This window comes from Glarea lozoyensis (genome assembly GCF_000409485.1).
Source record: "Glarea lozoyensis ATCC 20868 chromosome Unknown GLAREA19, whole genome shotgun sequence".
In the NCBI taxonomy this organism is placed as follows: Eukaryota; Fungi; Ascomycota; class Leotiomycetes; order Helotiales; family Helotiaceae; genus Glarea; species Glarea lozoyensis.
Window position 1 is genome coordinate 522,353 of NW_007360993.1, and position 23,931 is coordinate 546,283.

The window sequence follows — 23,931 nt, forward strand, 5'->3', positions numbered from 1 at the left end:
CATAAAACAAGACCAACGGAGTCTCTACTACTTTCGGAAATAACACAACCACAACCCACAAAGAAACAACGGAAGTACAACCTAGATTTCAGGAAATATCACCCTTCCAAATTATTCTCGCTAAAGAGATGCAATACCAATAATTATGACTGTTTGAAAAAACTCATAACACTCTCAGTAACATGCTTTTGAAAAATATCTTCGATGGCCATAGATGATTGGGAAATAGCCGTGTTGATTAAAATAAAAAAAATGAATAATAAGTTCAAATAGCTAAAGTGCTTGTGAATAAGCTGTCAATTTGATATCTAGTGGAGTGACAGAGATTAGCGGAAATAATCATACATAGATTGAGGCCAGTGAAAGACTAAGTGGAATGAATGAAGTATGCTAAATCAATAATTAGAAGGAAATTCGAGTTTGATGTTTAAACATTCAAGTGTTCTCACTTCAATAGAAAATAGTTAGGCAATTCTATGCTTAGTAATCTCATACTCCCACCCTCACCTCATCCCACCCATCTCTCACTTCTCATCTCATACCCACCCATTCACCCCTCGCACTTCCCATCCCTCTCCCACTCACCCTCATCACTCCCCCAACCCCCTCACAACCACAAAAATGCCCTCCCCACCAAAAACCTACCTCATCCTCGGCGCCACCCGCGGAATCGGCCTCGAACTAGTGCGTCAAGTCCTCGCTCTCAACCATCGCGTGATCGCAACACAACGAAGCCCTTCCGCTTCCCTGAAAGTTCTGAAAGAAAGCTACCCAGATAGTATGAGGATCTTAAATTGTGATGTCAGTGATGAGACTAGCATCACGGAATTCGTAAGGAACGTGGGAGCATTAGCCGAAAATGGGGAATTTCTCTCACACGAAGGAGATAGGAAGGGATTGATAAACACCGTAGTATTCAACGCCGGAATCCTAACCCACCCAGCCCGAATCACAGAATTGTACGTCCCCCTCCCCCTTCCCTTTCCCCCTCAATATTTCTCTCACCCTTCCCACTCACACCACCCAGCTCCTCACAATTCCTCATCCACCTCCAAACAAATACCCTCGGTCCCCTCAGCACAGCCTCAAAACTCCTCGCTCACCCAAGGCTGTGTTTCCATAATTTGGTGTTTATATCTTCGGATTCGGGGTCTATGGGAAGGTGGTTAGATCATGAAGATGGGTTTGCGGCGTATGGGATGAGTAAGTGTGCGTTGAATATGGGGGTTAGACATTTAGCTGCTGAACTGGCGAGAAAGAGCAAAGGAGGAGAGGATGGAATGGGAGAAGGAGAGGGAGAGGGAGGGGGAAAAAGGGAGGAGAAAGGGGTTCCAGTGGTTATGGCGGTTCATCCGGGAGAGGTGAGGACGGATATGGCGAGTGCGGTTGAACTGGATTGGGTTGTGGAGGGACAGATGGAGGTTGAGGAGAGTGTGAGGGGTGTGCTTGATGTGGTGGAGAGGAAGGGGTGGGGTGGGGTGGAGGAGATGGGGAGGGGGGAGGCCGGGTTTTGGGATTGGAATGGGGAGGTACATCCTTGGTGATGAGGATGAAATTTGTGGTCTTTGAGAGCGGGAGGATTTGTAGATATGTGTGTTTGATTTACGGTCGTCATGGGCACTAGAGTGGTTGTGTGATTTAGCAGAACATAAGCAAGGACGCCAGCTACCTGTAATACATTATGCAGACGGCTCTCCTAGAAACATCCAGCTTCCAACAAGTTGGTTGCAACATTTGACAGTATCTTACACCGAAGCCCATAATTTCCAACCCGACACCGTATCGTCTATACACTCCCATTCACAGCATTTCCCACACTCACATCCAATATCTGCCTTCTTCTCTGATTCTCCTGCCAACCCCAAGCGATCCCAGCACCAAGCAGCGTAAGACTAAGCCACCACAAGAGTAATCCCACCACGTTGAAAATTTTTCGAGATAATCTTCTGAATCTTTCAAGTCGACTAAGTGTTGGTTTGCGAAATGTACATATCTTAGTTCCAAAAACAAGACATCCTCGACCATCTGCTCGAGTATCGCACTCTACATGTTCACGACGACGTTTCATAAGGAGACTAATCATGTTAGCGAGACCTCAAACTGTTTGTAGAGATCCACATACCTAACACTTCCTCGACAAAACTTCATATCAGTACCCAACTCACAGCCTTTGTCATGTGGACAATCGAGGTGTAAGCTGCGTCTGTCAATCAACCATTCAACTTTTAACTTGACTCCGGTGAACACTATATTAGAAAAATGTCGGTTTGTATGTTTAAGTGAGAGAGCGTCTGGGTATATGAGATGTGAGGCGATTAGGAGGTGAATTTCGGTGGGAAGTGATGTAAAGGTTGGCGGTTGACTGTTTGGTTTTGTGGTTTGAATCGCGTTTTCGACTGCCATTTTGAAGTTCTGGAGTAATGACAATATGAAAATTCGTCCTAAAAAGATATATTTCAAGATCGAAATCAACACGTGATAGGTTCCTCTTTAAACAGCAGCTGTCAGCCCTCGGTGAGATGCCGATGATATGCAGGTACGAAGTCTTGATTCAGGAACAAGTAGCTTTTCAAGTAGCTTTTTCTGACGCAAACGCCAAATTCGTGTTGGAAACTGTCGCAAGTATATGTTTCTTTGCTGCCTATTTTCTTACGCAACTGAAGTATCGAAAAGGCGGAGTAAAATGAAGACACAATTCTGAACAAGTAGGCAGTTGTTAAGTGTGTCGACCAGGCTCATGTTTCAGATCTTGGAGAATACGGATGGAGCCTGGTGACAGCGTCCAGGCTGCCGAAGTTCAGTGGCGGAAAGATCAGTCATGGCTGAGGAACTCATGACTGATGATGAGGTTATTGACAACTAAAGAAATGGACAGATTGTCATAGTATTAATGAGGTGAAATAAGAAGGTATTTGGATGAGAAAAGAATACCAACAAATGAGTGAGTGAGATAGATGCAGCTGGCGCTCATCGGAGATAAGATCACATCCCTGCAGCATCCTTCACGGCGCGTCAACCCCATCGCGATCTCACGCCGTCATAGACAAACATACATCAATGGACTATTCTTGACATCACGACGGCATGGCCAGTCCTGCCATCAAACTAACAAGGACATACCAACCCCTCGACGATGCCGAAAGCGACTATGGATCCGATTTCAGTCCCGAGGAAGAGTTGATTGTGTCGCAACTTCTGTCGCAAAACGCCGTCGAGGACAATCCTATCGTCAACGATGTCGAACATCATGAGGCGGAACATACTTTGCGGATACCGCTCGCGGTTGGAGGGTCGGAACTCGCTGAGGGCGTCTTGTTGCGTGCGGCGAGAGCTGCAGAAGAGGTGTTTGAGCAGATTAATGAGGCGGTGGGATGTGAGACCAGGTACCCGGACTGTAAGATTGTTCTGTTGTCAGAGTTTTCTTATATCTGACTGACGCTGAAGCGTTTAGTGGGAAATGTAGTTAAAGAGGAGCGGCCTGCGCTTGAAGGCGTGGTGCAAGAAACTGCGTCCACCGATGCGAAAGCGCCGGATACACGATCTCCCCTGGAACGATTCAGGACACCACCGAAGAAGGGCTTATCGGTTACAGACCTGATATCACCTGCGTGGTGTGAATTACAGTATTGGTATTCTTTGACTCTGCATGGCAAGAAGAGACGGACACCTGCGATGAAACAGGGGAGTGTGGTGCATCAGAAGTTGGAAGATCAAGTATATACTACGGTCAAGGTGGACGTTACCACCAAAGAAGATGCTTGGGGGTTGCGGATATGGAACGTTGTACAAGGACTTCGAACCTTGCGGAATACCGGCATGACCCGAGAGTTGGAAATCTGGGGCACGATAGATGGATTGGTGGTTAATGGGATTATCGACGAATTGTCTTATATATGTCCAGATACGGATCTAGAAGAGGCGAAACCGAAAGGACCAGTCGAGGAGAAGCATGCTCCGGATCAGACGACGATTGCAGAATTCTTTAAAGCATCGGGAGGAAGCACGTTGAAGGAAGCGACACGAGTGGTTAAGCGCCAGAAGCCTACAGATAGAATATATCTCTGCGATGTAAAAACTCGAGGAGCAAAGACCTTACCATCTGGTGCAGCGTTCCGACCTACGAAGATGCAATTGATGTTATATCACCGGATGATATCAGATCTTGCTACTGGTGCAGTGGATTTCGCCATCTTCACTGATCGATATAAACTCGATCCTAACAAGGTCTTTTCGGATGCACTTATTGCTCAAGTCGGAAGTTTGAATGTTATGTCTCCTCCATCAACCCAGGAGTCATCAAATTCGGAAAGTCCACCCCAAGACGACATGACCATCCTCCTCGAACACAACACCCTCTCCGCTCTCTGGACCTTCATGATCTCGGAATTCCGCACCACATTCCCCGACGGCAGTAACTCTATCGGCTCCATCCTGAAAGCAGAATATCGATCCCGAAATGCGGGCGAGGTTATGGGCAGCAAGACCTTTGCGATGGATGAGCAGGAATTAACGAATTACGTCGAGGATGAAATGAAATGGTGGAAAGGAGAACGAGAAACTAAGGGTGTAGCGGTGGAAGAGGCGTATAAATGTAGAAGTTGCGAGTTTGCGGAGGGATGTGAGTGGAGGATGAAGAAGGTTGATGAGGCGGTTAAGAAGTCGAGGTCGAGGGTTAGGAGTGTGGTGTGAGGGGATTGACAATTTATAGGGGAAATCTATAGAATATATTAAATTTTTATAACCAAGATTTGTAGCCATTTTAATCATAAAGTCATAAACTTGTAGGCTTCTAATCAGAGTATGCTGGGTATAAGGCCTCGCTTGATAGGCACCGCACTTACAAACAGTTTAGTTCCCACCATCTCCTCTCTCTTCCTCAAACCATCACAACCTTCATTACTCTCACAAATACTATCAAAATCATCCACCTCTCATACACAACCTAGGAGCGACACAATCACATTACTCTAACCCTTAATCCATCCTATCCCAATATCGACATGTGATGATCGCGATCTCGTCAACGCCACAAACTAGATTAGGGAGCCCCCCATTCTCGTTCTTGGGACGGCGCACGGCTACGGGCCGTGTGTTGACTGCGGGGACCTGAGATGTCAAGATGAGAGATGAAATCATCGATAGCGAAAAGGGAAGTCTGGATGCGTGGTGCTCGGATGTTGGGTAGGGGAGCTGTTGCTGGGTAGGGGTTCTGGTAGGGGGTTTGGGGGAGAGATTGGATTGATGGGGGACGGGGGTTGGAGATCTTCGTCTACGAAGTTTTTCAGCTCGTTCAGTTCGAAGAAGCAATTGCATCGAAAGGTCGTGAGTGATAGGTTTTATTCGAATTGGACGACAAGCAAGCGGAAGTCAACATGCAATCATCAATGTTGTACCCCACGGAACTTATCATTGCCGCCAAATGCGCATGCAGATAATGGGGTTTCGAAACAAACGGAGGCCAGCTCCGCAGAAAAAACCATAATGGTCAGGCCGATAGCTGCTCCGCTCTACAAGGAACAGGTAGCGGAAGCACTGACTGGCGTCTGGGATGATGAGATTAACGACTGTCATCAAACCTACACCATCGATCTCGATTGTGACAGACCTGGAATCCTGGATGCTGGAAACGCTATTCGCAATTTTGCCCGGAATCAGGAACAGCTTGTCAATCACTTTGTTCATGAACCTCGGCCATCAGTATATTTATCATAGACATCAAAACGAAAACGAGATGAGCTCCTAGATCTGCAATATGCATCTGATGCAGACGCCACTTATCGAAACCTATGGACAGCATTTCACCCGACTCTCAGTTGACCGCGTGTCTCTAAACCAACATCCTCACTCGAATCATCCATTCTAGCAGCGGCTCGACTTTCCTTGATCGGGTCCCAGCATCTGATTCGCATTTTCGATATGCATCTAACTCTAGCCCTGTCACCCATCCCATGTAGCTGTGCTCTAGCTCTAGATACTGAGCACTGGGATCTGCTGTCTTTTGAGCAACACTAAGTCCGAAGATCATTGGGAATCCGCAACAGGCTTCTCATACCCTTTAGCTATCGCAACTCTGGAAAAATCTTTGATCTGTTGGGCATCGATATCTCGCGCTGTGCTTCTTCACAGTCTTTTGATCTTGTGTTTGAACTCAACTTTCCAAAATGATGCGCTCACCAGGTTTGGATAATAGTGCGTCAATTGACCAGGTCATTCAGCGCGAACGCGGCAATTCGATGGGGGAGAGGGGTTATCAAATCGGACGCGCTGAAATCAGTCAAGATGGAAGTATTAATCGGACACAGCCATTACCATCAATGACCGCAGCCTCGAATTACAGAAGCGATTACACAAATACCTCTCCTCCGCCCGTCAGAAAACGCGATGAGCGTCATGTACTTCCAAGAGGTTACTCGAATGAGAATTCTTTATCGAGGAGGAGAAGTATCAGGCAGGATGACGACGAGAGCAGCAGTGGAAGGAGCGGGCGCACTGCGACATTAAATGGCAGTCCAGGGAGTGCTCATGGAAGTAGCCAATTTACTGGATCGAAACCAGCAAATATTACGGATTTTTTCAGCCCGGAAGTCTTTCGAGTTGTGCTTCATAATCCTACGACTGCACATCGACTTTTGCGGTTTTGCCAAAGCAGGGCATGTGGTGAGAATATGGAATTTTTGCAAAAGGTATGACACCATTTATTTAGCTCTCTTGCTGTCAGTGGAGGATAAGTCATGGTCCAGTAGTAGACCCGAGTGACAGACTTCGATCAATAATCGTATTCACGTTTACTAACGCTGTCCGACAGATGGAAGCTTACCATAGATTAATCGACGAAATGACTCAACTCTTAGGAACGGTTCAAACAACCTACGTCTCAGCCGATGCTCCTCGTCAATTAAATTTATCTCATAGTGAGATTAAACGAGTAGCAGGCGACATAAAAGAAGCAACAAAGTATACTATACCGAGTTTGGAGATGGTCTTTGCGGGTGCTCAAGATCAGGTCGAGGCTATCATTGCAAATGATATATATCCCAGATTTGTGAAGCATCAGGTCACAGCATCTGCTACTATGGCACTTGCGAATCACCGAGAAAGATTTCAAGGTTTAGGAGATTGCTTTTGCTTGACTGACCCTCGGTTAGTCACTCGAATTGTAATTTTGAGCTGTTTTAACCGTGTCTTACAGAACAGCCGATAATCCCATATTATACGCCTCTGATGGATTTGTACATGTTACAGGATATTCTCGCAAAGACATCATTCCTCGCAATTGCCGATTTCTTCAAGGACCCGCTACTGATCCGGGCGCGCCACGACGTCTACGAGTTGCGATCGACAATTGCGAGGAGACTGTAGAACTTCTTCTTAATTATCGCAAAAATGGTGATCCATTCTGGAATCTTCTTTACGTCGCTCCGCTTTACAATGAGAAGGGTGAAGTTGCGTACTTTTTAGGAGGCCAGATCAATTGCAGTACTACCATACACACTTTCACCGACGTATTAAAAGTCCTTAGCATCAACGACGATGAATTGGATATGCTGGATAGTATGGGTCAGAGCAAGGCACCGAGTGTTAAGAGCCAAGCTGTGAAGACCAAAAGCTCATTTTTTAAGAGCTGGAGAAAGTATCATGGCTCTGTGGACATCACTCCCCGTATCGTAGTACGGGAAGAACCTGGAATGGAGGGCGAATTAGTTGAGAAGCTCGGAAGACTAACCTTCAAAACTCAAGTTGAAGCTTTCTACACCGCGTATTCCAAGGTAAGCGAAACTCCACCTCTTCGTTCGACTATCTAACAAAACCAGTATGTCGTCCTAGACTACAACTCCGTAATGCAAACCCTCCTCATCTCCCACTACTCCCCCGGCGTAATCGACATGCTTTGTCTCAACCTCCCCAACGGCAACGTCGTTCCCATCTACAACAAAGAAATCTTCAAAGTCCTACAGGACTACGCATCATCCTCTGCCAGCTCGTCTCGCTCCAAGGACTTCCGCAATACAGTCAAAGAAGCGCTGAGAGGCGGACGGGCTGTGAGCGTGGAAACGGGACTCCTAACCGGCTTTGAGGAGAAGAAGGGAGGAGGCGGGTGGTTTGGGGGCAGTGGTGGGGATAAAGAGAAGATTATGAGGGTGGAGGAGAGATATGTTACGCATTGGACGCCGTTGAAGGATGAGCACGGGAGGGTTAGACATGTGGTTCTTACTATTGCGCCGAAGAGCTGATTGGGGGTGGGTTTCTCGATTGGGCTATTGTGTCAGTGGCGAATTCGGATCTTTCACGTCCTGATGGAAAGGAATACACCCGACCTTCGAGAAGATAAGATTGGATGCGCGGACCATAATTGTGTAGGCACGACGATTGGCCACCGCACCCGCGATTTTTCACATCGATCGGCTTCATCAACTTCATGGATAACTCGATTAATTCACGATCCGCAATAGTGCTATGGACTAAGGATGCCTTCAAAATTGAGTCTTTAATATCATATTCAACCAGATCAGCGCCTCTCACTGCTCGAAAACAAATGCGTATTGCAATGGTCGATTGAGTTCGCGTTTCGAACCCTGAGACCCGAAACGACCGACGGATGGATCACCTGGAGACCTTAATTTCACGGCCATCATCGAGCGACTCGTTGACCTGTTGTCTTCATAAACTTCCTGTCTATCTGTTCCTTGGTTTGTTGGAACCCTCGAACTCTTGGCTCCCACCGAGTCTTCGTCCACTCAGTGAGTCGGTCGATTCGACATGCGATTTCGGCTCCCTCGACATCTCACAGTGCCAGATATCTCCGCATCCTCATCGAGCCGTGAACCACGAATCGTCGGCTCTTGACTTCCGAGTCCTGGGAATTGCTACCTTCCAACACCGCTCCCTCGGGGTCACCAGGTGTGAAATCAACGCCACAGGGACTAGCGCGTTGTACCAATAGTCCAAAATTTTCGGAAAGGAGACCTGAACGGGATTGGTATTGGAAGGGTTTGGATATACTTGTAGAATAGGCCATGTGTACATGAAAAGCGTTATCTCGCTTGTATAATATTTAACCCTATCACTCTGACGCTCGAAATATAATCACTCTACTTGATTCTGTTCTTTCCATATGAAGGGGCGACGGGGCTGCTATAACAAGAGGGTATTAGACTATATAACGCGGTTACCGGATTGAAGATCTATAGAGTTGAAAGTTACTAGGCGTCCTCAGATCTTAATCTAATAATCCAAACCTCACATCCAAAGCTAGACTTGGAACCGAGATATACGCTAGTGCGTTCCTTTTGCGGGAGTACCGGCATTAATGAAAGACTTTGGTACCATGAGCCATACTACTTGATCGTAGATAAGCAATACCCGATGCGTAAGACTACATTCTGAAGTGTACGGAAGTAGATTAGCAGAATCACTTTTCATTCGTGTATGATTTCTCACTCGCACGATACCGAAATTGTCGTCAAGGATTAAGGAGAGTTCAATGGAGTGTTTGGCTGCATGTAAGTATATACTCGAAGGAGTCAGTCATAGAGACTCTATGACTACGAAAACGTAAATGTCGAATGTTGAACTTAAACCTGGATACATCTCCAAAACCTTAATGCGAGGAAAATCTGAGGTGGGTGGAGGTTTCATTGTTTTATGTTGTTAATTAGGATGATTGTACTAATTCTTGGGGATGGATTTATAGGTGCTTTAGACTGGTGATATTCTGACACCTAATCACCTCGCAGCCTCCACAAAGACCTGTCAATTCTCAGGAATCTCCTCTCCCACCACCACCCCACTGAAAACCCGCTCAGCAGCCGAAACCTCTCCGTAATCCGTAGCAGCTAACCACTTATACAACTGCCACGGAACATTTCTTTCCTTCGAGTGGCAAGAGGATAGATGGACGGTCGTGTATGTTTCCACATGCTCTGGATTCGTGTTCGAACTTGTCTGTGTGGGTGGTAGGGATTGATGTATGATTGGCTTTCTTTCCGTATTCCTTCTTTGTGAGGAGGTGCTGGGTTTTGAGGGCGTGGTTGCTGGTATAGTGAAATTGGTGGACTCGGTGGTCGTGTGAAGGACGGGTATTTTAAAAGGGATCGTTGAGTGTAGTCGTTTAACTTCCGACTCGGATACTGTGCTCGATACGGTGATGGGAGATTCGTTGTCATCAAGTGATTCGGATGAAGTTGTTGGCGTGAGGACGAGTGTTGATGAGTGATCACTGTACATCTCGTAGTGATTTTCCGTGTGGATAGACACTGCGCTGTGGAGCGCTTGATCGAGAATATGTGGATGTAGAACGCCGACACTGTAGTCGAGGACTTCGCAAGACTTGGAGTGCTCTGCAGCAGAATATTTATCCTCATCAACGTAGAACACAGATGTTGGCGAATACAGTAAATTGCTTTTGGCTGATTTCGGGTTGGCCGAAGACTGGTGGTGTATCTCCAGCAGAGGTGCGACGAGTTGATCTGCCATGATGTAAAGAATGCTTGGTAGACTCCCAGAGTGATATTCCTGGCCAACGATTTTGACTTTCAAGTAACCTATGCTTGGGATTATTAGAAAGCGTGTGGATAAGGGTCATCAGATTTTTATACCAAATACTAGATATAGATAGAAGCAGCAGGCCAAAGGTTAAGTTTAGGGACCAACGCTGAAATTCTGTGAAAGGACGAAAAGTATGCTAGCCAACACAAGAGGGGAAAATCGTGTTTAAAAGATATTTCAATAAGCAGATGTCAGGAATCTGAGTGGGGCCAACGAGTAGAGACTGTCTGGAAAAGGAGGGTGAGGCTCGAGAGCGTCTCAGAAGGAAACCTCATTCTGGAAGCGATTTGCTTGAATGTTAATGCTTTTGTGAAATAACATTCCACCGCCATCCGCCTGGAAGACTATTGCCGATGGTATCATCCACACCCGGATAGTTTGCCTATAAGGTAAGTTGTTTATGCCATTCCGGATCACACCCGTAAATCTGGTGTATGAGTATCTCCGCCACACTCAATATCAGTGGTTATTCCACAAGAACATAGCCTCGTCACCCATACACCGTTACTCTGAAGGTCGATTTCTGTACGGCGGGCTCCACCTCCACATGTAAAAGCCGCGAAAAACCTATCGGTTCCATTTATCAAGTGGAGCTCCTAGATTTCGACGAGCTCTAATCATTCTCATCCAATATATTGCAAGAAAGTAGGTCCAGTAGGCATGCAATCGATGAGGCGCAGGCGGTGTGAAATTAGGGTCGCATGGAGGCGGCCCCTCCCACAAGCCCGCTACCCCAAAGCATCGTAAACGCAGTATTACCCGCGTCTACTACGCCCATCGAGGATTGAAGTGTGACTGCAAAAATTCCCATTTCTTGACCACAGTCCTCACAGCTGATTCCAAGTTTTAGGCAAATCATGGCTGAAGGCAGGGGTGACACCTCTGATGTATGAGCTTCTGTACCTTAAGAGCTGGGAAGGGCAAGCACATCCTTGCAACAGAGAGATAAGATACACAGAGGAAGTAACCTTTTTAAGGTGGCCTTCTGATAAAGAACATTTACTGTTCCAATGTGAAGGAAATCAAGGTTCGGGTACCATTCTTCCCAACAAGAGCCGAAAAGCCCACTACAAACAAACAACTTCGCTGGTGCCAGTGTTTCTCCCGCAATGGAATTATCAGCACAGTAAACAACCTATTGCTTCAGAAATTTTTAAGTGGAATGAATGCAAATCGGGCTTTACGTAGAATGAAAATTCGAAGAACAGAAAACCTAGAATTGTTACCAAATCATCACCGCAGAACGTCCTCCAACTCCAAAGTAATAATTCGGCACAACCAACACAAAGCTCAACTAGAGCTCAGCTGGTGCCTAATCAAAACGACATAGATCTTTCAAAGAACGATAAAAATCCGGAAGTAAAACGGTTGGGCAGCAAGCAAAAGTCCGACTTTTGTAATTGGCACTTGCCAAACAGGTTTCAATGAGTGATATCTGCATTTACAAGACAACCCAACAGTCTGCCTCACATAAAATCATCTTGAACGCGGATCGTGATGGTGTTGATTGGTCGCGAGGCGCCCAACCTACCAACAATCGGTGAAGGTTGGTGGTGCAAGCTAGCCGTATCCGTAAATGCAGATGCACAGCGCCAGTTTCTTGTCGATATTGGGGCTCGATAAACGTTTCAAAGCCCGATTTCATAGTGACTGTATGATCATGCGTCTATTTCATGTTTTTCCTCATTCCATATTGCCTATCTTGTATCTTGTGTCTTGCTGAGTTCTGGTGCGGCCGGCTCCGTGTGCCATGTATGATGATGAGCCCAGTCTCTGAGGACTTGATAACTGAGGGCGTTGCTTTGGCGAGGTGATATGAATCCATGGAATGATTCGCTTCGTATGTGTCTAAGGTATACCGGCTGGGTGAAATGTGATGGCCATCTTGCGGCATGAGATCGAGATGGGAAACTGCTGGAGCGATGGATGCTGATGGGTACTCAATGACAGGCGTCTATTGCAAGACTTCATTCCACTCACTGCTGTTGGATCTCAGCTTGGAAAATAAAGTCTTCATGTTTTTGATGTTGTTGTCGAGCTTGGGGAGATGGGAAATGACAGAAGAGGAGACAGTGACATCGAATGCGGGGAAGTGGGGCAGATCAAACCAAGGGTACTTCTGTATCAGGATATTTCGATCATTTGAACTTCGAATGTTCATGGTCTTCCAAGACATATTACAAATAGAGGACAAGAATGTTTTTATATCTGGCGATTGAGTTTTGCTGACTGGAGTCGGGAAAATGAACAGCTCAATTGCGCGAGATAATGAATATCTACCAATCCAGCTCGGAGGTTTACTCATGAATTGTAGATAAGACATATGATTCTTTCAATACAATAAACTAACTAAACTCAGCGAAGACTCCCAACGCCATGCAAAAGCCATCAAGATGAAAGTAAGACACGCATCCCATCAACTCGACGACTAGCAAAGGGGTAAATGATATCTTACACCACAGCATCCATTACTATCCCACTCCACGCACCCTCCCAGTCCACAACGTGACGTTGACATATGCTCGATAGTTGGCCATGAAGGCATTCAATCAATAGTCTCAATCTTCACAGTAGGCGGAACCCACTTATTCCTCTTCTCCCATTTCTCATTAAAGTATCTCTCAAAATTCTCACAATCTTTGAACACCTGGTCGCTCTGCGTCCAGTATTCATAGCAGTTCTGAAAAATCAATCTAACATCGGCTTCGAACTCGGCGCTGCTCGCGTACTCGTTGCGATCCATCTTGGCTTTGATTTGTTTGAGATCCATAGGCCGCTTGACAACCGAGAAATAGTTGGGCGCATTATGAGCGACAGGATCGACTGGATCTTTGAAGTGACCGACCAACCGAGTCCAAAAGCCGGGTCCAGACAGCATGCGGGTTATCAAGTCGCGACAAAAAGCTAGATCGCGATCGGAGTCATTTGCGAATTGTGCTGGTGCGGAAGACGATGCGGAGTTGTTTGTTGTTCGACCGTGAAATTTTGCTGGCTTCCGGGTTACGGGTTCGGACTTTCGTGATGGTTTCTTGACAGTATGTTTAACCTCGAAGGTATCGTCGCCATTTGGTGCTGTAGCTGCCTCGGATTTTCGGGGACGCTTTTGTGGAGGTTGAGCATATGGACTCTCGTACTCGGCCTCATTTTGATTGTTTAAATAATGCTTGTTGATGGCTCGTGGCACAATTGTAGGGGTGTTTGGTAGGTCTGACATGACGATCACTAACTCAGATAGGATTTCTTGTGGAAGAGACTTTGCGAAAGTGTTTCGAACATCAGGAGAACCGCGCACTTTGATATGTAAGTAAATATTGAGTAAAACAGATAATCAGATTGATGTTTGGGTAGACTTTTGTGTGCTAGTGAAGAAGAATGGGTAACTTACTATGCTCAGCTGCCCACTCAATAAGCATCTTCCTCAGTCCACTACCCTCCTCGGTCTCTTTCCAAGCTTGCTTCAACAAGTCCGTGCCCGGTATTGATTGCGTTAATTGTCTTCTCTCAGCCATAACAGCTAGTACCGCGCTACGCAGAGGAGCCATTTTCAATTCTGTAGCCAGTTTCCATATTTCCATGAGCAGAGGATAATCAGGAATGTTCACACCAGCCTTGGCGTCGTACAAGTTGCCTGTGTAAATGAAGTTCTGAACACATCCAAAAGTCTCGACAGTGCTGTTAGGCAAGTTGACTATGTGTTCGACCGATTCCTTATATTCTGGTTTCGCAAATTCTTCACGATAGAAAGGCGACTGTGCAACGAGAAGGTCTTTCTGGATTCCAAATGGGATTTCGTCTTTCCCGACTAGGAGAATTACGAATTGTGGATGTGGTTGACTGTAAAGTTAGGAAAATTGCTCGGACGAGGAGTTGTGAAATGGACTACGCCGCGGCGAAAACGTGTCAACTTACTGCCATGATATCGTACTTGAGACTTGTGTGACACCTTCTGCAGTCTCAGCAGCTTGAGTTGCGCTTGAATCCATTTCGGACTCGTATATGTGAGTGTGTTAGGTTGTCGGTGGCAGACTGAGACTTCAAGGAGAGAAAGACGACCGAGCGAGGAGAGCGGAAACCAAAGATCCGCTGAGCTGATGAATTTTCAAAGATCGCGTGGTCGGCCCGCGAAGACGTTTGGGAAGTGTTAGTGAATAGAGATTGTTTGGGTCGATTTTATGGATAACCTATTTGGACAGAGGTCAACTTCCTGAACAGAAGATCAGTTAGTGGAAGATTTATTATGATTGAATGAAAGAATAATGGAAGCAATGGGGCCTAAAAGAATCTGCAAGGCTCATAATTATGGTCAACTTTCCCACCAAATTAGTGAAGCAACTTGTGAAGAAGATGTGAGTCTCATAATCAAGTACATGTGTCGGTAAAAGCCATCCATCTCATCGTAGACGGGCTTACCCTCATCTGCAGCGCTTGCGACTCATCTCAATGAGCTCGTAACTCATAATAATGTAAAAGACAAACATACCTTTTGATATTGTGATACAAATATGGTGCGCCCGATAAGTGTTGAGACCGATTGGTGTTGTCGCGATGTGGAAGAGGGATGAAGTTCCAGCCTTCTCATTTGTCGAGGTTGCACCATCCGAGTTTTGCGGGACACGGGGTTATGCATGCAGCACAATGATTTTATGCATATTTATACAGCCACCCCGGTGAGCAGTGAATTTCTCGGACAACACCAGTCACCAGCTTAAAGTCTTCATATATCTTGTGGACTCCTACGAAGGCTTTTATTCGAACGGGTTATCAATTAAGTCCCTGTATACGCCTTATCCGTGTATTGGCCGCTTCCTAATTCTCGAGCTTTCCGTACTCAACAAACTCCATGAAGTCGAAATCCAAACCGCATCAAATCATCCTTCACATCAAATGTTCATTAGCCCGTTTTATGTTCATGATAGCGATCATAAAAGTCGCCATAATCTTCTCAGAGCTCCAATCTCATTCGCACAAGAATTTGCTAAAACATTCGATCAAATCTCTCTACTCCAGCTCCATATAACTTCATTCGACCTCATTCCATTATTTGATATCCAAACGGCTCTGTACTTCCAAAATCCAAACCCCACGGCATATCCCAACCAAGCAGCGGATCTTGTAAATCCTCAAAAGCCACCGGAGACAAGTCGCTTACGGGAGTCATTTGTGTCATATCCGTCGAAGGAAAGTTCTGCATGGTAGAGTGATGCGTCGCCTCATTCTTCCTTGCTAAAGCTTCTTTGCTTCTTATTTCTAAACATGTACGGATGAGATCCTCCAGAAGCGAAGAACCTGCACGACCGTCGTATTCAGATTGAATGATTTTGAGAGAATTCTGTTTTTCTGCTCGCGCAAAGTCATCGACGACCTTGATAGCTAATGATGGCTCGTCATCTTCAGCCAAGGACCATTGCGATAGCACAGCACATATCTGCTCCACGCGGTTTGATACCTCATCTTTTTCGAGGCCGATCTCATTCGCGTAATCGTACTTTAACTTGATAAGAAACGCCAAGGTCAGTAGTAGTATCGAGTACTCGATCTTGGGACCATATCTGAGTGGGCAAGGCTTAATCTCCTCTTCCAGGTCAACGCCAGAGACAGGGTTCGCCCGTTCTATGAAGACATGGACAAGTTTCCCAGATGTCAAGTAAGCGATTTCGAGAAATTTTCTCCGGTTGGCTATGTTGGGTGATTTCTTCGATTCGTGTTCAAGTTGGAGCATGTATAAGCAAAGTTGGGAGCCGAGGACAGTGGTCTCCATTTCCCTTGTCCAACAGTGTTGGTGATCGTCGCGGATCCTATCCAGATCTCGACACAGGCTTTGCGCGAGACCCCACGAATCCATATCAGTACTTAGTGTTGCAATAGTTGAACATGCTTTTGAAAACGCCTGCATGATCAGATACTGAACCTCGAAGTCCACTTCAGCCGTCGAAAGTGGAAGATTCATTGTGGATAGATTTCTGCCAAACATCTCCAAGGGAACGGGAACACCAACATTCCAACCCAGGCTAGAAATAGTAAGTAAACGTTAAGTACAAGACAGAAAGTTTGGAACGAACCAACAATTAAGCTTAACGCAAGCTATCCAGGTTTTACGTCGCTGTAGAGAAGTTCTGTCTCTGTTAGTTCCTGGTCTGTCAAGTCGCAACCGTAAAGCTGCATGGGTAGCCAAGCCACAGTAGTTCCAGCTAGGATCTTCCAACTGTCTGTCTGTACTAAGCGGCCAATAACATATAAGTACAATAGCTTGGATCGATTCAATCGAGGTTATTGGTCGCACTAATGTCTCTCCAAGTAAAATATGATAAGGTTTTGTCAAGAGACTTGTCAAACCAAATAACTTTGGATGCCATCGAACGGAAATTATTACAATTGTCCAAAATAAAATAGACGAGCTTTTGTACAGTGAGCGCAAGTCCATGTCTGTGTTTAAAATTGGGCAAGATTTGTAGTAATTTTTCCAGAAACTAAAAACATTAGCTTTGGTCGACTACAATAATTAGGTAGGCTGCGCTGACTGGTCGAACAGGCTAATTATTTGATGTGATTCGAGTGGCATTTGGCCAAGCACTAATGGACATTGAGGAAGCTGCTCGGGCAGGGAGTACTGGTACCAGGTATCTTGTACTTCCACGACATCAGAACTTGAGACATAAGTCCCCGAAGTTGTTTGGGCGTTCGAGAGAAAGGGTGGGAAACGTGGCTCGTCTGTTTGTGTTCGCGCGGTCTGTTGGCTAAGTGTCTCTTGTATTGCATTTAATTGTTTCGTGACTTCTTCTAGCCGACTAAATGTATCAGTGTCATAAAACATTAGTCTAATAGAAGTATTATTCCTTCAACTTACTTTCTCCTGGACGTCCGCTTGAACCCGGGATCCGTCTCACATGTAACATTGTTTTTCTCACATCGAGCGCATGGCAACGGATAAGTTTGCATGGAATTGCAGCGTAACTTCAGATTCCATCACACATCAGTCATCCAATTCTCTTATCCCGCAATGAGGAAAGAAAGACAAGCATTTCAAACCTTAACTTGGCGGCATGCTGTACACGCGCGATGACTTCGCTTCCGGGTGGTCGGCTGAGCACTCGACATTGAATTTAGCAATTCTCGTAGCTAACATACAGACAGTGTACATAATATTGGCGTTAACATAGGTGAGGAATCCCGTGATATTGCGAAAGCTTCAAACAAATGGTGATGTTGAACAAGTGCTGACTTTCCAGCTTCCAAGTCGATACGTGAAGTGGGGTCTTCACTTGGCAATATTTTCGAGGTCCGTGCACTGTAAGCATCCCCTTTTAACATCACCACTTTCGCATCTCTCCTGTTTGCAACCAAATGAAGATTAATGGGTAGGTATTGGGGCAGCTACATACACACATTACCTATAAAAATATGAAGATATGTTCAACACACATGTCGAATTTCTCTTTCCTCTTTCTTGGATCCTCGGATCCTCGGTTGGACAGATCATCTATTTTCGGAAGCTCTCTACCGAATAGCGAATGCACCCCGGATTTTACAAGTATCCTCCGTAGATTCTGACTTCATGAATGGCCAAACATTCTACGTTCCCAGTCTCATTCAGCCTGATAATCTAGCTTTTCAGTTTAGCTCGAGTCCCCTGATCACAGGAATCTCGGACCAACTCCCCTGCAATTTGGCAGAATGCAGATTCAATTGCCCCGGTGATGTCGGACCGTAAAGATGTCAACAATAAGTCATTTTGGTACCCAGATAAAACATAAAGCTTGTCTTATCCTACACTTTAAACCTAAAAAAAACATATACATATTTATCAACTGGAGTCATGGTATTCTTCCGTAATTTCGTGGTGCTATCGTTGGCAGCGGTCGTTCTTGCTCAGCAAGACGCTTACAAGCAGTGTATGTTTATTGCAATATCTCGATAGCAGCAATCTGACAGTCAAACAAAGGTGGAGGGAAAGGGTGGACTGGCCAGACTACGTGTGTTACTGGTTATGTATGCACCGCAAATGGGTAAGTCAAACCTACCAATGCACACTGTTTTAATTCTCCATTAACAGAACAACAGGGAATGTATGATTATGATCCTCCAGCATCTTACATAACTAACCATAAACAGACTACTCTCAATGCGTACCTGGAACGGCGCCAGCTCCTGAGCCAACTCCAGTGACCACTTCGGCGGGTGGAGGCGGCTCAGCGCCAACTACCACGGCAGGCAACACTCCAGCAGCTACCGGCCCAGGAACAACACTCCAAAGTGGCTATCTCTGGATCCGGGCAGTTGCAGCACCTAATTTCCACAAGTACCTCCAAACAAAGCCAATGTACTCTCCTGGAACCGCAATCATGGACTCCTATACCACAGCTGGGCAGTTTCAAATTGTCTCAGGACAGCTGGTTCAACGCAAGTCTCCGAAACTTGACTGCTAAATCTACTCGCTAAAATCATGTAGTCATTTCAGGGGGTCTTCTTTACGCGAATGTCGAGCCGCAAGCGAATTCTACCGTCACGAAACTCGCTGTTACCTTTTCCACTACGAAGAATACATATGGAACTTTCATGTTTAGTGGAGATGCGGTTCAATGGAGCATTCCGACGATTTCTAGACAGAACTTGAGTGCGTGGTTGGTCTGTGGGAAACAGAGCCTTTGGATTAATTTGGGGGCTTATTTGTACAATACGCCAGCGGGATGTGCGGATCAGACTGTGAGTAGACATATTTTCTTTTGGCGAAGACGAGAACTTGGATTTCATTTGGGGACGAAAGAAGAGGAAGTGATGAATTAGATGGAGGGTGGATCCGTGGGAATTGTTACGAGTGACTGTATCGAAGAGCTGAGGAAGCGAGCAAACAAATAGCCATGGCGAACATGTTTGGCAATGACACCCAGAAGAATGCTAACATGACTTCTTTAGATCCATTATTATAACGACAAAACCGCCGTTTCGTAAACAATAGTGGTCATACATGCATTGAAATTACATTGATAGTTGGATACGCGAGGTGACTTGGTAATAACGATGTTAAAGATATCTTTAAAGATGACAAGTATTGTATACACACTATTAAAACCCACTGCGATACAGATAACTGAGAGCCAAATGTCACTTCTATCTCTGTTAGATCGTCTCCGTTTGCATCGCACGTTCATAATTCCAGTTTATTTTCTTTTACCTCGCCAGCGGTAGCGTTGGTCGTTGTGATATGGTGTAAACCCTTGTCGATGAATGTTTCATTTTAAATTTAACCTTTATATTTTTAAACAAAAGAGAATTGCCTCAACCAATCAGCTCGGCTGGCGCAATGGTAGCGCGCGAGACTTCTAATCTCGAGGCTGTGGGGTAAGTTTAGATATCCGTCCCTGAATTTACAATGACTAATAAGTGTGCAGTTCGAGCCCCACGTCGAGTGTGTTCTTTTTTGGATTTTGTTCAAGCGTCGGTATCTTCCGTTCTCTTTTCGATTTTTGACGGCGGGACACGCGTGGCTCCACTTTTACTTATACAATGTTATATAAATTTTGGGCTAGCTTTTGAAAGCAATTTCAGACGCATATTTGAATCAGAGTGTGCTCTCGTCGATAAGCTACATTTTCATCACTTAACTGGCGAGTTTCTTTCGTTAAATGCTTTTTTTTTAACGAATACCGGGGGGGCGTTCAGGCTGTTTTGGGTCTGTTTAGTAGAGCCGAATTATACGTCTTACTATTGAAATTATTCCTCGAAAGCAATGTTCCCGTCAAATGTCTCTTAGTTTTCCGAATCTCATGACACGCGATCGTGGTGAACTACGGCAAACTGGCCGGAAAGTTTCGAGACTGCCTAGGTAGCTAGCAAATAATTATGGAAATTCTTTCAATTTATACAAACCTCATATTTAATTTATCGAGAAGCGTGAGAGTCAATAACATTCCATAAGTGAAAGATGTTCAGAAGGGAGGTAGTAAACTCATGTTTATTCACTGTTAGAAGCGTGAAGAATGAAACAGGGATATGGGCTGGGAGAAATCCGCTTTTGAAGAAATGATGACTGAAAGCGGCGTTGTAAAATGATCATCGAGATATGCCGGCTCTACGGTCCAAAGATGAAACCAAAACGCTGATGGAAATGTTCCCATAGCGATCGAGGATTCCCGAAATCAACGACACACTTGGAATATTAAGCATGACATCGATCTATCACGTAGAAGCGACTCAGAAGCCTTTGGGTAGTTTGGGTCGGAACATAATGCCGGTCTGAGTGTATTTCAAATCGCGTCTTTCATTCCCGAAAGTTTCTCATCGAGATCGTGATCATGTAGCAAGCTATTTTGAGCATGCAAAACGTTGGCAGTATGTATATGGTGGCCTTATTTGGTAGGTACCAGCATCAATGAAAATATAGCCAACTAGTATAAAGAGTCACCGTAGGGCTAAGGCAATCAAAAAAGCCTTTGCAGACAGGCGAGAGCTCAACAGACACCAATCCGGTCTTCTAAAAAATGAAGATGTTCACAACAAACCAACTTTGGCATTATGTTACTTGATATTCTCCAAAAGAACCCAGCTTGCCAAGCTATACCGAGATCGTCGCAATATTCATACCAGGACCAAATTATAGTGAAAAACAAGCCATTAACCAGGATGTACAACACTGAGGTAAGGGACAGTCAAAAGGAGATACCTCAGCAGTGTAACGTCTGCAAATTAAACCGCAAGATACCTATTTCGTTTCGTAAATCATCAAAAAGCCGCCCACTCATATAGTTCAAACAAAAAGAGAGCCTGCCGGTGAAAGAGGCTTGAAGATCGGCTGAGCCGCCAAACCCTCCAAAGCTTCAAGCAACTCAGCATCCTCCTCGCTCAACTCAGTAAGTGAAGAACCATCTGGCCCTGGGAAATATTCGCCATCGACACCACAACTAGAGATGATTAGTTCTTCTCTGATATTATGACAGGGTGTTTTCTTACGTTGCACCCTTCTCAGGCAACACTCCTTCATCAAAATACCTTCGAACATGCTTAGCAGTACACAACGACGGCATACTAGTACTACAATGCCCGTAAGATTTTTGCTCAACAAATCCAGCCCCCTCAAAGCTCGCAAAGGCTTTCTTAGCAGAAGCCAGCGGACAGACAAGATCCCATGTCAAAGAAACGACGAGGATCGGCTCCGCGGTCTTGACTTTCGGATACGCAGGATAGTAATGCGGATGAAAATTGTGAGTGGTTGGAATAGACCATGATGCTCTGCGATAGATGTCAAATCCGCGATATTTGGAAACGAGTTTCGATTGTTGAGGGATTGCGCGAGTGAAATTCTGCACCGGTTGGAGACCGTGGACTGGTGCTTTGACACCGGTATTCCAGTTGTCGTTGGCGATTACGAAGTTATTCGTTTCATCGGTGAGAATGTGTCCAAGCCAGCTACTACTGTATGCTAAGAATGCTGGTTCTGTGTTACCCTTGAGCAGCTCGGCGAGATTTGAGGCCAAGAAGGGCCATGCGAGTGGCATGTATAGGGAGGGGAAAATGCCATTGGCTACGAGTCCTTGTCGAGTTATCGCGCCGTAATGTGTGTTGTTTAGATATACGGGAATGGGAGCTTTTTCTAGATTGTCGAGGAAGTTGTCGATGAAGGTTTGAAGCTCGCTTGCGGCCTTGAATCCATTCTTTTTGACGGAATTGAGAGGGCATCGTTTTCCGGCTTTGTAACATTCTTCGATGAACCCGTAGAAGACCTTATCGGTATCTTCTAGCCACTCTTCGAAGACGAATGAGTTGTACCACTCATCTAGATTGCTCACGCCGTCAATGACCAATCGAGCGACTCTTTCTGGGAACATTTGAGCGTAGGTTTGACCCAAAGTCGTTCCATCTAAAAATGATTAGTCTAAGCCATAGTCAAGTCGGCACACAACCCACAACTACCACCCCAGTAATACATCTTCTCCTGGCCAATCGCATCCAGGATTGAATTCATATCCGCAGCAGTCTGTGGCGTATTGATGTACCACCCATGTTCACCCATCGTATCGTCACAAGCTTTGGCACCATTCTCGGCTTTTGCATACATTTTCCAAGCTTCATACTCTAGGTCGAAAGGAAGGTTCACAAGTTCTTCGGCTCTTTGTTCAGCGGTGCCGTAACAACTCGCTTTTGGAATCGTGGCATTGACACCTCGAGGATCGAAACTCATGAGATTGTAGTTTTCTCCAAGCATCTGGTTAAATCTTCCACCGGCGCCTCGAATCAAGCCGATGCCGCTGCCTGGGTGAGGTCAGTCGTGGTATTCTTCGCAGAGAGTTCAGATTTTACCTCCCGGACCACCGGGGTTGAACAAAATGGTCTTGTCTCCATTTTTGGAGGCTTTTGTCCCCTGCAGTCTGATCAGAGGGATGGAGAATGTTTTATGAGATGATTTGTTGAAGTGATCCATGGGGACATCAAGTCGAGTGCCTATTCAATGTCAACTTCAAACTCGATCAAAGAACATGGCTAAATACATTGGAGAGTGTGATTGCTAATTTCCCCACAATCCTCCCATTTCAGTTTGAGGGTTGGAGCTACGTGAATTAGAGGTCTTTGAGGTTTGGAGTCTATAGCCAGACATGGAGCAATCATGGATAAGCCGATCGCCGCAAGAAAGAGCCTTGCGACGGCATTACGATATGATGTCTCGCTTGACATTGCGATTCCAAACCCAGTTCTTGGCGACGAATATATTTCGAGCTACTTAGTAATTTAGAACCTGACAAATAAGTTTTAGAATGTAGTCTGGATACTTGACGTTGGTTTTAACAAGTCGATGTCGCTTAATGCGGCGCATGAGATGTGCGATCGACGCCCCCCACTTAGGAAGGCAACCATTTATCCACGACGCTAGTAAGATGCCTGTGTAACAGTGCTAGGATTACATATTAATACTACCATCCATCAAAATTTATATTCAGGGAAGAAACATCTTTGAGAAAACCAAACGGACTCGTACTGTAGACGTTGAATCACGGTACCTTACGACTACTCCATTAACCTGTCTGGCCTAGGCGCTGCTTTTAGTCTTGACAGGCCCAGACAGGGTTTTGATTAGGGTGCAGATTTGTTATATTTACTGGGAATGAGAGACAAATTATGGTATAATTTGTCAGTCCACTAGAATAAATGAACTGTTTTAGATCGCTGTGGACAAAATAAAGTACAGTCGAAACACAATATTTCTTGGATCAACTTGAGGAAATATCGTTCATTTTGTCAATGGTTTTCAGTAAATATAATACTTTTAAGACACTGCTCGAACACCGATTAGAAGAAAACAGCTGTGTACGATTAAGTTTCATTCATTTTGGATAGGTCAAAAGGTCACTGCCAATTATATTATTCACCACGAGTCAAATCTGTACTAATTGACTGTCG

General features: G+C 45.3%; 9 protein-coding genes across 9 annotated transcripts; 5 read left to right on the forward strand and 4 right to left on the reverse strand.

Moving 5' to 3' along the window:
- Positions 1-621: 621 nt before the first annotated feature.
- GLAREA_12697 (NAD(P)-binding Rossmann-fold containing protein) lies at positions 622-1,544 on the forward strand (the record flags this gene model as incomplete). The annotated part of the gene is made up of 2 exons (XM_008083478.1): positions 622-959; positions 1,028-1,544. The coding sequence occupies 2 exons, from the start codon at positions 622-624 to the stop codon at positions 1,542-1,544; spliced, it is 855 nt and encodes a 284-aa protein (XP_008081669.1).
- Positions 1,545-3,084: 1,540 nt separating this feature from the next.
- Positions 3,085-4,689, forward strand: GLAREA_12698 (uncharacterized protein; the record flags this gene model as incomplete). Its single annotated transcript, XM_008083479.1, has 2 exons — positions 3,085-3,394; positions 3,452-4,689. 2 exons carry the CDS (start codon positions 3,085-3,087, stop codon positions 4,687-4,689), a joined length of 1,548 nt encoding a protein of 515 aa, XP_008081670.1.
- Positions 4,690-5,481: 792 nt separating this feature from the next.
- GLAREA_12699 (uncharacterized protein) lies at positions 5,482-5,712 on the forward strand (the record flags this gene model as incomplete). Its single annotated transcript, XM_008083480.1, has 1 exon — positions 5,482-5,712. One exon carries the CDS (start codon positions 5,482-5,484, stop codon positions 5,710-5,712), a length of 231 nt encoding a protein of 76 aa, XP_008081671.1.
- Positions 5,713-6,161: 449 nt separating this feature from the next.
- Positions 6,162-8,231, forward strand: GLAREA_12700 (PYP-like sensor (PAS); the record flags this gene model as incomplete). Its single annotated transcript, XM_008083481.1, has 4 exons — positions 6,162-6,683; positions 6,806-7,140; positions 7,190-7,766; positions 7,812-8,231. 4 exons carry the CDS (start codon positions 6,162-6,164, stop codon positions 8,229-8,231), a joined length of 1,854 nt encoding a protein of 617 aa, XP_008081672.1.
- Positions 8,232-9,750: 1,519 nt separating this feature from the next.
- Positions 9,751-10,473, reverse strand: GLAREA_12701 (uncharacterized protein; the record flags this gene model as incomplete). Its single annotated transcript, XM_008083482.1, has 1 exon — positions 9,751-10,473. The coding sequence occupies one exon, from the start codon at positions 10,471-10,473 to the stop codon at positions 9,751-9,753; it is 723 nt and encodes a 240-aa protein (XP_008081673.1).
- A 2,617-nt stretch (positions 10,474-13,090) lies between these two features.
- On the reverse strand, positions 13,091-14,528 carry GLAREA_12702 (Bromodomain-containing protein; the record flags this gene model as incomplete). The annotated part of the gene is made up of 3 exons (XM_008083483.1): positions 13,091-13,836; positions 13,931-14,379; positions 14,455-14,528. The coding sequence occupies 3 exons, from the start codon at positions 14,526-14,528 to the stop codon at positions 13,091-13,093; spliced, it is 1,269 nt and encodes a 422-aa protein (XP_008081674.1).
- A 1,046-nt stretch (positions 14,529-15,574) lies between these two features.
- On the reverse strand, positions 15,575-16,492 carry GLAREA_12703 (uncharacterized protein; the record flags this gene model as incomplete). The annotated part of the gene is made up of 1 exon (XM_008083484.1): positions 15,575-16,492. One exon carries the CDS (start codon positions 16,490-16,492, stop codon positions 15,575-15,577), a length of 918 nt encoding a protein of 305 aa, XP_008081675.1.
- A 1,866-nt stretch (positions 16,493-18,358) lies between these two features.
- Positions 18,359-18,968, forward strand: GLAREA_12704 (Cellulose-binding protein; the record flags this gene model as incomplete). Its single annotated transcript, XM_008083485.1, has 4 exons — positions 18,359-18,434; positions 18,485-18,531; positions 18,596-18,608; positions 18,655-18,968. 4 exons carry the CDS (start codon positions 18,359-18,361, stop codon positions 18,966-18,968), a joined length of 450 nt encoding a protein of 149 aa, XP_008081676.1.
- Positions 18,969-21,286: 2,318 nt separating this feature from the next.
- GLAREA_12705 (alpha/beta-Hydrolase) lies at positions 21,287-22,957 on the reverse strand (the record flags this gene model as incomplete). The annotated part of the gene is made up of 4 exons (XM_008083486.1): positions 21,287-21,440; positions 21,490-22,396; positions 22,444-22,788; positions 22,837-22,957. 4 exons carry the CDS (start codon positions 22,955-22,957, stop codon positions 21,287-21,289), a joined length of 1,527 nt encoding a protein of 508 aa, XP_008081677.1.
- Between the last annotated feature and the right edge of the window lie 974 nt (positions 22,958-23,931).